An 18,841-nucleotide genomic window follows, 5' to 3' on the forward strand; every position below is an offset into this window, starting at 1 on the left:
TCTCTTCCTGCTTAAACTATCTATTATATTTGAGACTGTTTCTCATCCCTCTCAGATATTCTGCCTTCCCTGGATATCCCATATCTCCTGGTTCTCTTCCTATCAAATCTTTCCTTTACTAGTTCATCACCAAAATCTTACTTCCTAATTTCCCAAGGTTCTCTCAGCTCCTATAGGTTAATTATCATCTATCCAATGACTTCCACATCTATGTATTAAATTCTAGTCTCCCCCCATGCTATATTTTAATTCCACATCACTAATTAATTGCCTATTGCATATTCAAACTGATCTCCAAAAGACATCTCAAACTCCACATATCCAAGACAGATCTTATTTTTTTCCCCAGACTCTAAGTTCCTATTTCTGAAGAAACCAGAAACATTTTCCCAGCTTCCCAAATTACAAGTTTGTCTTTGTCTTTGGTTCCTTCCTCTCCTTCACCCCATGCATCCAATCACTTTCCAAATCTTGTTCATTCTACCTCCAACATGTCACTCTCCTTTTCTGTAACCTCAATGGATCCCCATTGCTTCTAGAATTAGAAATGTCTCTGTTTATCTTTTAAAGCCCTTATTAACCTTATATTCAATCTATCTTTCTGAACTCATTGTACATTATTCCCTGTCCTGCATGCCCAGTCTACCCAAACAAGCCCTCTCTGTTCCTTAAGCATGACACTCCTGACTTCTTACCCTAGTATTGGCCATCTGCCAAGTCTGTACTCCTTCCTCACCTCCATTCATAGTCTCTCTTTTGCTTCAAAATACAGCTCAGCTACTTCCTTCTACTCCAAACCTTTCTTAACCCCCTTAAGTATTAATTCCTACCTTCTTAAATGCCACGTCTTACTTATTCACTATTTATTTATATATACTTGCTGTCTCCCCCTTAACAACGTAAGTTTCTTAGAAGTAAGTACTTTTTTTAGTCATTATATTTGTATTTCCAGACTAGTAGAGTTCTTGAGACATAATAGGTATTAAATAAATACTGTATTACTGAGTAGCATATAGTAGGAATTTAATGAATTCAATTTTTTTCATTAGTGAATACTTAGTGACTGATTATTAACATATTCATTTGATTTTTCAGTGATGTCTATAGGAATATTTTTGTTTACTGAGAATTGTGCTGGGTCAGACTTGTTCTGATTTGAACCTCTATGCTTAAGTTTTATCCAGAAAGGTTTATCTTTTCATTTCACTCCTGTATTCAGATACCTCCCCTCCTTTTCCTGAATAAATTTCTGATTTTGGGGGGCTAAAATAATGATAATGATGACAAAAAGGAGAAAAAAGAAAAAGGAGAATAAGAAGAAAAAAAGGAAAAGGAAAAAGAGAAGGAAGAGAAAAGGAAGTAGAAGGAGGAAAAGAAGGAAGAGGAACAACAATAATATTTATACAGCCTTTCATATTTGCAAAGCACTTTACAGGTTCCCTCATTTAATCCTCCCAATAATTATAGGAAATGTGTGCTGTTTCTTTACAACTAAGAAAACAGAAACCAAGAGAGGTTATGTTTTTGTCTTACTCAGAGGGATATGGGCTCACATCCCAATCCTCTTATTCAATTATAAAAAGCAATTTTATCTACCTTCACAATAATATAAAGGACACAATAATGTCAAGATAATGACTTGTCCTTGGATGTCCTTGGACTAATTCAGCTGTTTCCCATCAAAAAACATTTTTCAAGATAAAAAGAATGAAATAAGTAATAACAATAATGATAACTGACATTTAGTGGTTGAATATCTGCAAAGTGATTTGCATACATTATCCTGCATAATCAGCATTCACCCAATATTATCTCACTTGAAATAAATGACCTAACTTATAATTACCATTTGGTAATTTAATTCATATTACCATTTGGTTTGTTTACATGTGAATAATTCTATTTAAATTCACTTGAAGTTAGTAGTCAAAAGTTATATACATATATACATACATGTATATATGTAGAGTAGGTATTCTGTCCACTAAAGCAGATTGCAATGTGTTGAGGATTTAATATATAGTATTATAATTATATAATATGCTTATCATATTATTTTAATTATATATTTTATTATTATTTTGCATATTTCTTTATATTTCAATTATATATATTACATTTATACTATATAATTTATTGTTATATAAACTTGGTATGATGTAATAATGTAACACATTAATATGTTATATTATTATAATTAAAATATGTAATAGGAGCACCAAGGTAATACAGTAGACAGAATGCCTGCCCTGCAGTCACCAGCACCTAAGTTCAAAATCCAACCCCGGAAACTTACTAACTGTGTGACCCTGGGCAAATCATTTATAACCTGGAGAAGAAAATGGCAAACCACTGCAGTATCTTTGTCAAGAAAACCCCAAATGGAATTCCAAAGAATCAGACACAACTGATAGTGACTAAACAACAATATATAACATACTAAATTTTTAACAGATCCCATTCTGTTTTAGTGGATGGAGTACCTACTTTGACAAAGTTATGGATTCTTGAAATATCAAAATAAATAAAAATTTTAAACATAAGTGGATATAAACAATAGAACAGGAAACTTTTCCTATAGCTTTTTCCTCTGCTATGAAAGTCATTTTATAATTGTAAACATAGGAAAATTAAATTAACTGCAGTTTAATCTTAATTTTGTAAAGTGCATTTACTGACTTACTTTTGATTATCTAGCAACAAATTAGCTGATCATTTTATTACCCCTAAGTCTCACTACTTTTACCACAGAGCAAACTGGCAAAGGTAGAAGAAATAAAATTTAATAATACCAATAATTGGGGCTCACTTGGAGTCTTCCACCTGATATGCCTTTTTTTGAGTTTTAAGAATTTGTTGGGTTTTGTTTCTGAATTTATTTGAACAGTATTTTCAAGTCCTCTTAAAAGCAATAACACCCTATTATTTGATTGACTGTAATCATGGCTTTTGCTTTCCTCTTTACTTAAAATCGTTGATGCTAAAATTACCTTGAATCAAAAATTAATTTTGTTTTGTTCTGGTTTTTTGGTAATACACTTGAAATAAGCAGAAACAACCTAGGATGTGATAAACAGGGTTGTTTGAAGTAATAGAGTAGATAAAGTTTGTCGTAAATGTCCTGCCACTCTTTTCCCTTACCTCCTATCCTTCCCTTCTCCCAATCCAGTTACTCCTGTATCTAATGGAACAAATGCTCTGAGACTGTACCTTGGCAGCCCAAAGGTACCTTTGATTTTTTCAGCTGTATATGACTTTTGAGATTCACTCTTCATCCCCATCCTATACATTGTCATGTTCTGTTCTGCCTTCTCAGGAACCTACCTTCTATTAGGAAACCAGTAAATTTAATCAGGCTTGGTCTGCTAAAGATAATAATCAATCCCAGATAAGATATAATAAAACCAGAGGTCAGACTGCTAGCAAACTCATAATCTGAAACGAAGATACATAAATGTGGAAGTAAAAAAAAAAAAAATGGCTCCGAGTCATATGAAGAATAGTTGTCACAAAGCTCATGCTCTTTATTCTTTTGGAAATAATGATAATAATTGACATTTATGTCATGCTTTAAAATCTGTAAGGCTCTTTATATACATTATATCTTTTGAGTTTCTCATGACATAAAGCCACCTCAGATTTTCACCCAAATAATTGTATGAGAAATAAAACCATAGATTAAAATTAAATTAACAAGACACACTAATAACAGGGTTAAGTGAAAGCTGAGATGAGATAGAAGATACAAATGAACTATTTTTAAGAGTGTTGTAATCTGGGGCCATTACTTATACACATGGGCAGCCTGAACACTTCAATAAGACCTGAGGCATCAGTAATATCAGCACTTTATGAAAAATGATTTTCACATAAAAAAGTCATTATTAAAATTGCAAAATCAGGTGGTTGGAAGCAGACCCGAGGCTTGTAATTCCAGGGTCATAGCGTCATCAATAGATAACTAGGTTTAGGGCCAGACTTTTAAAGATTATTTAATCTAACCCTTTAATTTTACAGAAAGGGATGTTAAGATCCATAGAGGTTTATATAGGATCATAAGGCAGCTAAAAGGTACAGTGGATAAAGTTAAGAAAAACCTGAATTCAAATGTGACCTTAGACACATGCTAACTAGTTAACCCAGGAAAAGTTACTTAATCCCATTTGTTCAGTGTCCTCATCTGTAAAATGAGTTGGAGAAGGAAATGGCAAACTACTTCAGTATCTTTGCCAAGAAAACCCCACATGGAGATATAAAGAGCTGCATGTGACTGAAACCTGAAACAAAAGTTAAATAAAATATTCATGTTACATTTGATCAAGCAGTCTTTATTTGACAATGTTAATTAGACAGTGTTAATCCAAAAAAAAAAAAAAAGTTAGCCTCTGCTGATAAGAATTGTAGGTAGCCTGAAAAGGAAGAATATTTAGGTAAGCAGTCTTTTTTGTGCTTTTGAAATCACACTCTGCTGTGAGGTTGCTGACCATTCTGCTTATTCATAAAATCTGCATTGGTCTTAAAGTCTGTCTTTTTTGTGTAGGTTCCTTTTATATCTTGTAGGTTGATGTTTACAAACTGAAAACAACCTAGTTTGAAGAACACATGTAAAAATGTATTGCATCAGTAGCTTCAAGGGAAACCTTCATACTTTGAATTGATGCCTGTTCATTGAATAGGTCCTAGACCTGATCCATTCTGATGCTGCCCCTTCTTCTTTAAATAAGAGTCCAGAGTACATATTGGACACAGGTTCATCTCTGTGCATGCTCCATAGGATGGCCATGTGGTACAATGGCAAATTGAAAGGGAAGGTCTATACAAAGTGTTTTGAAAATTTTGAAAATTTGGAGATGTGAAAGGAGGAAGAAAAAGGAGAAGGTGGAAGAAGAGGAGAAGGACAAAAAGGGAGGAGAGGAAGGACAAAAAGGGAGGAGAGGGAGGACAAAAAGGAGGAAGAGGAGGAGAAGGAGGAAGTACTTTTAGATAAACTGAGAGAATCTTTCATTAAAAAGCTAACATGAGAATTAAACCATGAAGGGAGGGTGACCTCTTTTTTGTGTCCCCAGTGCTTAGCATAGTACTGAATACATAGTAATCACTTATTAAATGTTTATTGACTGATTTCCTCATATAAGATATTCTAAGTAGTTAACTCTTTTTTTAAAAAAAATCTCAAAGGCAAAATTGGATAATAAACAATTCTTATAGATTAAATAGTTCTATGTAATCAAATTTAAACCCCTTCAGATTTGTCATGATAATTTTTAATCTTCCTTTTATTCAATTTTATTCTGTCATTGCTTCTGGAACATTTGGTTAGGCAGAAGCCTATTTTCTGTTAATTAACATCACCTAGCTAAAACCTGATTCATGTAATGACAGTATTAAGGTAAAACATTTGACATCCTTGAGATAAGGTACCAAAGGAGAGGAAGAAAGGAATACAGTATCTTTCAAAACTTTCCAAGAGATTATATTTGTGGAAGGCTTCTCCTAACTATTTGTGGAACAATTTCCCACACACCAGAATCTTTTTAACACATAAATCCCTTCCTCTCAGTTAGACCATTGTGACTTCTTTAAAATGCAGTAGTCTTATAGTTTGATAAATGTAAGATTTTGTAAACTCAGTGTTTATACCTGTGACTTAGCTTGTTTGCTAATTTGTGCAACCTTAATTGAAGAAATTATGATAGGATAAATCTGTTTGACTAGACCTTTTAAAAAAGTGATTTCTCTGTCTCTCTGATGTAATTTATCAAGTGTTGTCAGAAATCTTGGTTGAGAATTATTTTTTCTACCTTCTGAACCTATGCTTAAACATTATAAAATCTAGATGTTTACCTCTAATTTCTTTGATATGGAAAATTTATTCACAACAATAACTTACCACTGAAAGAATTCAGAAGAGATATTCTCCCATAATATATTCCTTTTAATCATATTTTGCCACTTGATATGTATCTGACATAGCAGCATTCTCTTACCAATCAGGAGTCATATTTAAATAGCAGCACCCCAATGGCTCCAGTCTTAATTGGAAACCTCAGTTACAGATATAAGATTGAAAAAGACCTATTCTCCCAGCACCTCCCTGCTGACACACTTAGACAATGAACATTGAGTATCAATTTTTAATTTGAGCTCATGAAAGTAGAGAAGTATTTATCATGGTGGCCAAACAATTACATCTAAAAATAGTTTTCAAAAGTATTGAAATGTCTTGGATCACTCAGATTTTCCTGAACTCTCTTCCAGACTTTCATTTGTAGTATTTTCCTCTTTTGGATCTTCACCTTCCTGTAAAGACCTTTGACCTATTAATGACATTTACAATCCCTGTTATCCTTCAAAGACTACTTCCTCCTTGAAGCCTTATCAGATACTAATTAATTTTTCCGTTTTAGGATCTTTCATTGCATAGGTGATCCTTCATCACCCAAATGAACACTTAACAAATTCTAGTCTGTTCCTTCCCCATTGTCTTGTAAAGCTCCTTGTAGTCAATGACTAACAGATTTGAGCTGTAAGGAATCATTATATCGTGGAATATCAAGTTGAAAAGGACCCTAAGAATCATTCTGACAGCTCTACTGTTGAAAAAATGGAAGATTAAAGAGGTTTAAGTTATTTGCCTGGGCTCACATAGGCAGTAAAATAGCAGAGCTAGAATATAAACTAAGGTCTTTTAGTTCCAAATTCAGTACCCTTTCCCCATCAACTTCATCTCAGAATTCTTCACCCTTGAACCTATTTCTGTTGAGTTGAATTAACTTTCTCTCAATTTCCCCAGGCTAAGAAAGCTTCTGTACCAGTCTTCAGTAATTCTCACAATACTCTTCCCAACACTCCCTCCCCACATTATTGTTTGCTCTTTTTTTTGTTTGCTCTTTTGTTTGAATGTGTTTTCTGTGTATATCCTCATGCTATAGCTTAATTATGATTACCATTATTAGTTCTACTTTTGAACTCAGAATTTAGGGAAGTTTGGTCCATTGTTGAAGCAATAAGCAGTTAGTGCTTGCTCTTAGGTCCTGAATTTGCCCTCTCCATTAGCTCTGAATTTTCTTATTAATTTGATTCAAGAACAGATTTTCAAAAGGAAAAGGAGTTCATCCTTTTTATCTATCCCAGAGTCTTTTTAATTGGGAGATGAGGAAATAAAGATGAGATCTCTTAAATAGAAAAGAACTTTGATTTTCTTCTCATATACTACAGATAAATGATTCCCAATTTTGGGGAGGAAGTTGTGAAAATCTACTGCTGATTGTTTTTGTGACATGCTTCTTCTAAAAATGCTAAACAGTACATATTTCAATTAGGATTAATTTTGTTTTGAAGATTTCTTTTAGTAATTTGACTACATTTCGTAAGAATATTGGAGGCAACTGGGATGTCACAGAGCCAGAATTGGAGTTGGTAGCCCTGATTATTATTAAAAAAAAAAAAAAAAGAAGAAGAAGAAGAAGAACAGGCACATCAATATTAGTTTTCACTTATCACTAGTCAGGGAAAGTTTCATTTCTTTGTGGTTTCTTGTGATTAGCTGCCTCCAAGTGCTCTTGCTTGGTTCCTGTTCTTTCTCCTTGTATTTTTGTCCCTAGTAAGAAATTATCAAGTGGAGAGGAAGACTGGGTGTGAGGGCATGGGAGTGGGGGCAGTGGTATTTGTATGTGTCTAATACTCTTCATTCCCTAGGGATAATCTGGGCCCTTGTTTTAAGCAGGCCCTCCTCCTGAGAATGTGTTAAATGTGTAGCCAGGATCACAGACAACTTTGGGCAAATCACTGAGCTGTTAATAACTTGCAACCATGGTTACGGCTGTCCACAAGCCTGAGGACAAAAAATGTTTTTATTGTGTTGTTCAGCACAAAAGGTTCTAGACATGCTTTAGACAAAATAACCATTGAGCGTCAGATGCATTGAGGCAGTTGTTTTTTTTTCCTGACTCTGTGGTTTATACTTTAAACTGTTTCAGGCTGGTTGTAGGCCTGAGGGTCCATATAAATCAAAAACTGGTAATTCTTTTTGTTGATACTAAGCTTACTGAAGATATAATATATTTTTAATCAGAAAAAAACTTCAGCAGTTGTGTGAAGGGAATTAAGGATGATTGTTAAAAATGTGTTCGGAATCCAAGCATTGAAATGTCTTAGGACATTTCATGCAAGTTAAATATAGATTATTTCACTTTTATTCTCCATTTGTGGCTAATGGCTTATTCAAAAACTTGAAAAAACTCTGTCTTCAGATTTAAGAAACCCCTGTTTTGCCACAGTAAAGTTTCGAAGAGCACATCTGACTATAGCTGTATGACTATATGCTAGGTGAATTTTTAAAAGATCAGTATTTCCAGTGACTTCTTGGAACCCTCTGTCTCACAAATAAACTTTCTTCATCTGAATTTCATTATTGCCTATACTATATTTTTCTGGTACAGTCTCATTTAAACAAGGAGACTTTTTTAAAAGTCCCCAGAAACTGAGCAAGTTCATAGAATTTAGAAACTGGAAGGGTCTAAAGATCATATAGTCTACTTTCACTCATTTTGCAGATGAACAATAAGGCTTAGGGAGATTAAATGATTTACCTAACTAAGGTTGCACAGATAAGGTTCAAACCAGGCCTTCCAGTTCCAAAAATCCAGTTTTCTTTCCACCAAAGCTTCTTAAACTGTGGGTCCTGATTCCATATGAGATTTTAACTCTATATGAGGTCATGTAACTGAATGGGGGAGAAGGCTTGCAAAATTATGATTTCTTAGCAATAAATGTTTGATTAAATATCTACTTTATATACCCATCTATCTGGGGTCATGTTAAAAAAAAAGGGGGGTCATGAATAGAAAATGCCTAAGAAGCCCTGCTTTCCACTAAAATGTGGAAATCTTTGAGTATTTTTCCTTCATGGGTCAGAATTAAATTTATATTAGTCTCATGACAACTACATAGTCTATTAATATGATTAGTCTCTTCCAGTATGATTTCAATGGTGTCATCTTCTGCAAGAGCTGAGAGTCAAATATTGTTACAATGAACTACAGAGATTGTTTCCCATGTCCTTTTGATGTGTTCAGGGTAGCAATTCCTAGTTCCTAAATGATATTTGGGGTTTAGCACCAAATATTGAGATTGATGTTCAGGCACCAAATGTTGGGTTTAGTCATGTGAAGAGTTAACAAAGGCCATTCTCTTTGGGAAAAGGTAGATTGATTTAGAAGAGATGACAGACAAATTAAAGAGATACAATAAACACCAGAAGAAGTATATTCTTATAAAATAAGAATTGGGAGAGCATATAATAATTAACAATGGAAAAGACTAGTTCACGAGTAGAATTCATAATTAAGCAGGGGAAAGGAAATACTCATGAGGTGGAAGTGTGCTAAATCCATAGAGGAGATTAACCCCCTAAAAGAGTTAAATCACCTATAAAAAAGGAGAACGATACCAAGAGGCATGTTGGCATTCGGGGACTGAAACAAGAAAGACACCAAGAGGCAGAGTGTCATTGTGGGCTTAACCCAAAGAGATTCCACAAAGATGGTGTGGGGCATGGACAGATTTATTAGGGAAATTTAACTTCAGGGTTTGACAGAACTTGGATTTCTGATTGGAAGGCCTCCACAGAGGTGGGTCTATAAGGTTAAACTGATCCCCTTCTGTTTGCCACCACAGGAAGCAATTTTTATCTGTACTTCAGGCTGCCTTTGCCAGTCCCACCTAGTAACTCAGGACCTCATTATTTTGTTTGGATTGAATACTACTTTTTTTTTTTTTAATGGTCCATTGGGTGGAGTCATTCTTGTTATATTTAGACTTTGGTTGTTGTGAAATTGATATTAAAAGCAAGTTCATGAACACCTTCTAAAAAATCAGTCAATATTAACATTGCTCTGAATTTTGACTACTTGTTACTTAGTTCTAACCTGTGTGAGGTATTCATCCTTTCCTCTTTGTAGGTAGTATTGATTGCAATGAGCAATTTATTCCCCCAAGATGAAATCAAAAGCAAAAGTATTTTATCTAACTGATTTGCATTCAAATTACTTCAATAAAACACATACAAAAACCATCCTGACTCAGAAATTTAAATGTTGCTACAGAAATACAAAGTAACATCCTGTATATATGCCCAAATTCAGGAAAATAGAACCTTGCATAATAGGTACCATATTGATAGAATATCACTTTAACTTGGGAATTCTAGAAGAGATTTCCTTATCAATTACTGAGATCCAGATTAATTCATTTGAAGAAGGCCTGGGTTCAAAGCCCATCTCCAGTGCTTTCCCTGTTTGAGCAAGTCATTTAATGTCTCAGCTTCAGGTTTTTTCATCTGCCAAATGGGAATAGTGCCTACCTCACAGGGTTGTTTTGAGGTTCAAAAGGAGTAGGTTACATAAAGCACTTTGCAAACAATAATGGTCTATGTGAATGGTAGTTTGGCTTTTTTCCTAGGATACTGCAACAAACTGCTGCAAACAAAGAGTTGGGCACCAAGAAGCAATTAGATAGTATGACTATCCTTTTTAAGTTGTTTGTATATGGACTTCACCTCTAGGAATGGCAAAGTTAGATAATAGTTTTCAATCATCTCTTTCATTATATAGTAATATATATATAGCATATGTTATTATTACTACACATATATAGAGATATTATAGAAATGTTTGTTTTATTCTATAAATTAAAAATAAAATAAATTTTTAAATGACTTTTTAGATAAGTGGCCCACTTTCATGTTACATGATAAAAAGTTACATATGCCTTTTGTCTATGAGTAAAGGCTTTAAATGGACTTTTTGTACAATTTCTTCTGTTCTTATAAACATAAGGCTCCTAGAACCTGTTTATTGGCATGGTCTGAAATGGGTTCAGCTGTGCTGTTAGGAATCAGGATGAGCAATATGGTGGTCTTGCTCTATGGAAGCCAGGGCTCATGTAACTGTAAATAATGCCAGCTGCGGGAAACTTAAAAAGCATTGGCAATATGGAGCAGCTGCTGAGAGGGTGTGATCCATATGAGTGCTCCAAAAATTTCCTAAGTCCTCTGATTTCCCTGCTGTTAAGCAAACTAGACTCACAGCATGGCTGTATAATCTACTGTGGTGACCTAAATTAGGTGTGGGGACCTTTAGCCTTGACCTTCTCAAGACCTAAAGATTGAAAACTGCTCTCAAGATGGTTAAACAGAATCATTTTTCTTATACCACTTGTATCTCACCTAATCCAGAGAGAAACAGTGATATTCACTCTTAAATGCTATTTTTTCACTCTTTTTTTTATTAATCTAGTACCTTTATGATTTGAAAAGTTTTATATATATAATCATTTTATCCTAAAACAACCATGGCAGATAGGTGCCCCTATTAAACGCTGAGGAAACTGAAGCATAGAGCTCAAATAATTAGCCCAGAATCACATAGCTGGTGTCTAAGGCTGGATTTTAACTCTTCCTAACCCTGTTTCCAGTACTCTATTCACTAAAGTATCTATTACAATTATTTTATTTTACCCTTATAGAAACTCTGTAAGATAGATGCAATTATTAGCCCCATTTTATGGGCAAGGAAACTGAGGCAGGCAGAGGTTAAGTGACTTGCCAAGGTTTTGAGGTGAGCTTTTAATTCTTGATTTGGGGTCTATGCTCTATCTACTATATACCATTTCACTGCCTTTAAGAGACTGAAATAAAGAAACTAAATGAGCCACTAAGGTTTAATGGAGAGAGTACCGGACTTGCAATCAAGAAGCGTCAAGTCTAAATCTGAGGCTTAAAAGGCAAGTAACTTCCCCTCTATGACTTTTTACTTTCTTCACCCAAATAATATTCATCCACTATGTCCTTCATAGGAGTGTTATCAGGAAAGTCCTATATAAATGTGAGCCAATAATAATAATGAGGTATGAGAAGCCATTGAGTTAGATAGACTTCCTAACAATTTGAGCTATCCAAAAAGCAAATGGGCTGCCTAGGAAGATAGTATGCTTTCCCCCCAGTGGTAATATTCAAAAAAAAGTTAGATGACATTTATTTGGCATGTTGTAATGAGAAATCTTGTTGAGATTTGGACAATTCTGGTTGCCTCTGAATTCCCTTGAAAATCTGAGATTTTATGACTATAAAAATCTTAATATTAATAAAGGACAGCACATGAATTAATAGACTTGAGAGTGAGCTTTATTGTTAAAGAGAAATCATTCATTGACAGCTACTGAAAATTCAAAAGATCTGTTCATTTTTTAAAACCATTGGAAGATTTGTCCATTTCTTTATCTTTTCATTTCTCTGAAAAGTAGCAATGAATTAACCACTATTATTTCCCTATAATCTAGCACCTAGCATCTAGGTCTTTGGGACAAATGTAAATAACACTCTCATTTTCACATTGCTCATTAGAATATGGAATGACTCTTTATTGGGTGGGTACCATTAAATATATGTTATTAAATATACTGTAGGTCAAAGTGAAACTCAAAATATGATAACCACATATGGTAATATCCTAATAGTTTAGGGGCAGCTAGATGGCATGATGCTAGGTCTGTCATTGAGTTCAAATCTGGCCTCATTTACTAGTTGTGTGACCCTGGGCAAGTCACTTAACCTTGTCTGTTTTGGTTTCCTCATCTATAAAATGAACTGGAAAAGAAAATGGCAAATAACTTAATATCTTTACCAAGAAAACCCAAATGTGGTCACCGAGAGTCAAAAATAACTGAAAAATGACTGAATGACAAAAAGAACCCAAGCACTAGTCATGTTATCCATCTTCCTCTAGCCCCATTTTAAAAGAGTATGAGTATATATATATATAGTTGATTTTTTTTCTTCCAAAAGGGATAGCTATTTATATGAGAACAATATCTAGCTGGGGAAGGAAAGAAAGGAGAGGAGTGAAAAAGTTATGATGAGAACTGTATTCGTATAGTAATTTTTTAAAACATTTCTTTTGACTACAACAGAATATCTTGTTTACTTAGCTAGGTGGTAAAGTGGATAAAGTGTTAGAATTTAAATTTAAAATTTGAATCTTACTTCAGAAATGAATGACTCTTAATCACTCATTAAGTGATAGATACCTAAGGTTCCCCATGAAAAAGAATTTTACTCACTAGCTATCTCTGAGGAAATCAGTTCACCTGTGGGTTTCAGCTGTCTCACCTGGAAAACGAAGAGACTAAGATCTTAAATATACTAAAGATATTAAAAGGTCCCTTCTAACTGGCTGCCAGCCTGATATTAGATTCAGCATTACTTACCTCTCCAAAGTGTCAGAGATTCCTTTGTGTTTGAGGCACTTAGAAATTTGCAGGAATAAAAAATTTAAATTGCATGAATGAATATCACAGATGGGTTCCAAGCAATAAAAGCATTTTGTATACATGGCAGGATGCCACATCACAGATCCTTTGGGGAAATGACAACCTGTTTTGAAAATGTTGCTGAGATGTTGATGAGACCCCTATAGAAAGTCACTTAAGGCTTTTAGGTAATGCTGTTTTCCCAGGAACACTTCAGTGAAAAGTGAAGAAAGGTCTTATTTTGTTCAGGAAGTTTACAAAATACTGTTTCATTCAGAACATTTGTAAGATAAAACACTTTCTAATGTTCCATGTTGATTTCCCAGGGGAAAATTCTATCCCATTGCCAATTGCAAGTATTAAGCAATGTTAATTTTTGGTAGACTATTCATAAAAAAAATTGTTATCTTTACAAGTCTTATATTTTCTATTGGCAAACCTTTCTCAGCCCATGTATGAAGCTCATGTTCTAATGAAAGCTATATAGTTGGCTTCCTGCCCTTGTCCTAAATAATGAATTGCTTTTGATTGTTGTTAAAGATCATAATGTAGTTTAAAAAAAATCTGTTTTCTTGATAATCCATTTACTTTAAGGGTCTGGAGAATATAATAAACAAGAGCTGAGAGGCCAGAAGGAATGCAGGTCAGGTCTCAGTTACCCTGCTTTAGTTGAAAAATTGTCCCAACTGAAATACAAATTTCTCTCAGAGTTAGAAATGTTGCTGCATTATGTCACTAGGGAATATCTTTGTAGAAACCCTAATTTTATGAACATCTTCAGGGAAGACCTTTTTAAAATAAAATTACAGGTCTCAAACTTTAATTCTTTTCTGGCTTAAGGGAACTTTATATTGATCTCATTTTAGCCAAATGCACTCTATGACTTTCCCCCCTTATTCTTTCCTTCCTTCCTTCTTTTTAAAGAAGGAAATTTTCAATGCAGATCTGTACCTACTCAGGATTCATAAACTTAGAGAGTTGCCAGGGCATACAGACAATAAGTGTCCAAAGTATGACTTGAAACCAAGTCTAAAAAATTATTTTAAAATATTTTTCTTTTATTCTAAATTTCAGTCACCATTATTCAATTCTAAGAGTTTTGTTTTTTACTCAATTTGGAGCAGGAGGAAGCTATTCCTTAGTTATACTGTGTCCAATGAAGCTATTTCTTTTCCCTGAAATATATTTTGGTGTTAAGAGTAAAAATATGCTTAAATTTTATGAACTATAAATCATTGAGATTTTGGTTTGTAGATTTTTAGTCTAGTTTTGAACCTTTTATCTCATCAGCATAGGGAATTCCAGCACAGAAATTCTTTCCACTAATGTAGATCACTGGTAACTCATTGGGCACTTAAAATTAAGAGAGTGAACTGGGGCATTGAAAGTAAAAGCAGCCATGCCCATGAATTTCTTGTCGATTTCTATCAGAAGAAGGACTTTGACTCCAAGGCTCATCACCACTCCACAGTTGCTCTCATTCCATTGTGCTATAAGGGACCAAAATATCCATTAATTTCCCAAAACAACCTCTTTAACTTAATGTTACTCAGAGCACAGCAATAGTCTAATTACAGCATTTGACTTTTCTGGTTACAGACTATGTCAAAGGCTCAGGGAAAGTCATTAATTCCAATAGAAACAATTACTTAAGTTATGCCAAAAGTATAAGGGTTTAGAGATGCTTATTACATCTTCCCTCCTGGGGAACCATTTCTTCATTACCTTCCTTCAAAACAAAAACAAATCAAAATAATCCTTCCCCACAGAAATAAAAACAAAACTAACTTTTAAAAAGATTTTTTAAATTCATTTTGAACTTAAAGGCAAAAAAGACAAAAAAGAGAATATTACCATGTACAGAGCACAACCTAAGAAGATTTAATGAAAAACTATTAATTTCTTTTCATACTGTGTGCTTAAAAAAAAAAATAACTATGTAATAAATACGATGTCCTATTTTCAAAGCTACCCTCTTTTTCTGTGCTTTTTTCTTAGTTTGTTCTTTCCCATGTACTTTTTTCTCCCTCTCTCCCCACTCCACAGTAGAGAAAGCTATATTAGACAGAAATATGCATATAAAAGTAAAAATGTACTATACATATTTCTCTTTATAAGTTCCTTCTCTCAATATGGATAGCATCTTCATTCATAGATCCTTTGTAATTGATTTGGGGATTTGTAATATTTCAAATGACTTAGTCATTCATAGTTGTTCTTAAAACGATATCTTTATTACTTTGTTTAGTGTTCTCTTGGTTTTCCTCTTTACCCTCCACTTTTTCCATTAATTTTTCCATGTTTTTTTAAGAATCAATAATCTTATCATTTCTTAAAACACAGTAGTATTCCATCACAATGATATACCACAACTTGTTTAGCCATTATGCTTTTGATGGGCATCCATTCAGTTTCCAGGTCCTACCACAAAGAGAGCGGCTACAAATATTTAGGACATAGACATTTTTTTCCTTTTCCCATAGTCACCTTGGGAACCATAACTTTAAAAAATAATAATCTAAATATTCTCCTCATTGTATTTCATTTTAGATAAGAAACATTGTTACAGTTCACTTTTCTCATAGCTATTTGAAATTTGGAAGGATGAGGAAGAAGAGAAGGAAGCTATGGACAGCTCTACCATTGCTATATAATAGAGTAATTTTGGCATTTTAATTATCTGCCCTGAGTTTCAGTTCCTTAACCATAGAATTTAGAGCTGTGGTAAAATCAGATTTGGAGATGGAAGAATACTTCCATATAGCTGAAGAATTGAGTCCTAAAGAAGTGACTTGGATACACGTCCCCTCATTTGTATCCACTGCTGCCTTTTTCCTCATTGGGGGAACAATCCTCTCTTTATGTACTTTCCCCAAGATTGTCCCGAGGACCTCCTGAGATAGTCTGTGACAACAATCTGAACATCCTATATATAATACTCTACAGATGTAGCTTGTTAATAATTCAGGCCAAATATGGGTTTCCCATCATGAAATGCAATTAATTTTGTTGCTTTGGTTTCTTTTCTCTGCTGCTTAGGTTGCTTTGAATGCTGCATCAAGTGTCTGGGAGGAGTGCCCTATGCTTCCCTCGTGGCCACCATTCTCTGCTTCTCTGGAGTTGCTTTGTTTTGCGGCTGTGGACATGTTGCCCTAGCTGGGACCATATCCATTCTGGAACAGCACTTCTCCACAAATGCCAGTGATCATGCCCTACTGAGTGAGGTGTAAGTACTGATTTTCCTATATTTTCTCCAAAAGGAAAAGAACTATTCCACCCACCCTCACCAGACCTCTCCTTTTCAAAAGTAATATCTTTCCTGTCAACAAAAAGACTTTTAAATATTTTTATTATAAATATAAATAAAAATAAAAATTATAAATTATAGCTTTATTATAAATAAAATTTATTTATAAATTATTATAAATATAAATTTTAAAAGCACCAAGTTAAATGAGAATTTCTATATATTGTAGAATAGAGAAGAACATGAAACTACCAGTCACCATTTTATATAGCTTTTCTTATTAAGTATATTCTTAACTCAACCTGTTTGGGCAGCTAAGTGACAGTGGATTAGAGCACTGGGTTTGGAATCAGGAAGAGTCATCTTCATGAGTTCAAATCTGGCCTCAGAAGCTTACTAGCCATGTGATACTGACCAGTGACTTAATCTTGTTTACTTCAGTTCCTTGTCTGTAAAAATGAGCTGGAGAAAGTATCTTTACTTTAGTATCTTTGCTTAAACACACACACACACACACACACATACAAATGGGGTCACAAAGAAGCACACACAACTGAAATGACTGAACAACCATAAAGTTTAACTTGTAAACTATCAAAGCTATCTAGCTGGTCTGTGCTTCTTCTGGGCCTTCCTTTTTTTTTCTTTGCATTTAAAAAAAAAAAAAAAAAGATACTTCAATGATCCTCTTCTTGTAACCTTATACCTGCCTCTTTTTGTCCTCCCACTCCCACTCACTAAGGAAATAGAAAAAAGAAAAGGAAAGGTATATGTATGCATATGTATATTAGCTTAGGCAAATTATGAGAGACAAAGAAGATTCAATAGCCTTAAGAAACCAGTGAAAGGAAAAAGAATAGAGCCTGGGACCTAGCTTTTAGTAAGAAGACAACTGCTAATTAGTGGAGAAGAAGAGGAAGAAAAGGAGGAGGGGAGGAAGAGAGATAGAGAACATAGAGGGAAAGACAGATACACACACAGAGATAAAAGGAAGAAAAAAGAGAAAAGGAAGAAAGGGAGAGAAAAAAGAAAAAGAGCAGAGAAAAGGGAGAAAAGAGAGAAGAGAAAATGAGAAAAGAGGAAAAAGAAACAGAAAAAGGAAAAGGAAAAGAAAAAGGAAGGAAAAAAGGAAGGGAGGGAGGAAAAGAGGGAAAAGGAAGAGAAGAGAAAGGAAAAAGAGGGAAGAAATAGAAGAGAAGAAGAGAAAGATAGGAAAGAATGAGAGAGAGAAGAGAAAAAGAGAAAAGAGGAAAAAGAAACAGAAAAAGGAAAGAAAGAGAAAAGGAAGGAAAAAAGGAAGGGAGGGAGGAAAAGAAGGAAGAAATAGAAGAGAAGAGAAAGATAGGAAAGAATGAGAGAAAAATTTTGACAATGAGGTATATTAATGTTATGGTGAGGAAGGGTGCTATAATGGACAGACTCCTTGACTTGAAGTTAGGATGACTATATCTCAGGTATTATCAGTTCTGTTTCCAATATCTGAGAATGACAGCCAACTACCTCTGTTATACACAGGATAAAAAAAAGGCTGTGTGTTTTGGGGAGGCATTCATGCCAATTCTAAAATGAAGCCTAGACTGCCAATGCAGAAATAGATATGTGCCTGTTGTTTCCAACAAGAACCTTGCCTTTCCCTTGGCACCTTAATGCCAATCTAAACAATGTTGACCCTTGTAGTTTCCAGTTTCCTATTTCCAGAGTTTAGCTAGAATGCTGGTTTATGAATCATCTCTATCTCACTTTAAAATTTCCTTTCAGAATTTTCTTTTACTGATTTCCTTTTTTTTTCCTTTGGCTCTAAAAGTTTTCCTGCTTTGTTTGCTAGGGCTCCTCTCCCTGGCTGACATACGATTATCTGTGAAGGCATTTTTTGATATTTGGCAACATCCTGATATGGACAAGATAGAAACATTGGAAAGGCCTCTTGGGAACTTTTTTTAACTTTTGCTTTAATTTTTAATACACCCCATACAATTAATACCCAATACATTAATTCTTCTTTTTAATACACATATCATGAAGGTAAAAGAAGCCTTGGCAAGCATTACTCTCCAATATAGAATTTATTGATCACTTCTTGTATGCTGGCATACAGAACAGATGGACAACAGAAAGATGAGGTACTAATTGGGAGAGGATTCTAGGAGTTTATAATCATTTTGATGAATGAGAATCAAAGACATATTTCTAAGATCTCAAAGTACCCCCTTCCCCCTCCCATCTACCTTGTCTTTACTCTAATTATTACACTCTGTATTTTGAGCTACTTCAAAATTTGAATAGTCC

The 18,841-nt window shown here is 34.2% G+C and overlaps 1 protein-coding gene across 5 annotated transcripts in view; it reads left to right on the forward strand.

Annotated features, from left to right (window-relative positions):
- Positions 1-18,841, forward strand: part of GPM6B (glycoprotein M6B) — a 216,190-nt gene that overhangs the window by 178,890 nt on the left and 18,459 nt on the right. For all 5 annotated transcript variants that reach the window (XM_031958991.1, XM_031958989.1, XM_023500329.2 and 2 more), the window contains one exon: positions 16,348-16,534. In XM_031958991.1, the coding sequence (XP_031814851.1) occupies positions 16,348-16,534 (187 nt within the window). The remainder of the gene's footprint in view (positions 1-16,347; positions 16,535-18,841) is intronic.

Source organism: Sarcophilus harrisii, chromosome 3 (assembly GCF_902635505.1).
Source record: "Sarcophilus harrisii chromosome 3, mSarHar1.11, whole genome shotgun sequence".
Taxonomy (NCBI): Eukaryota; Metazoa; Chordata; class Mammalia; order Dasyuromorphia; family Dasyuridae; genus Sarcophilus; species Sarcophilus harrisii.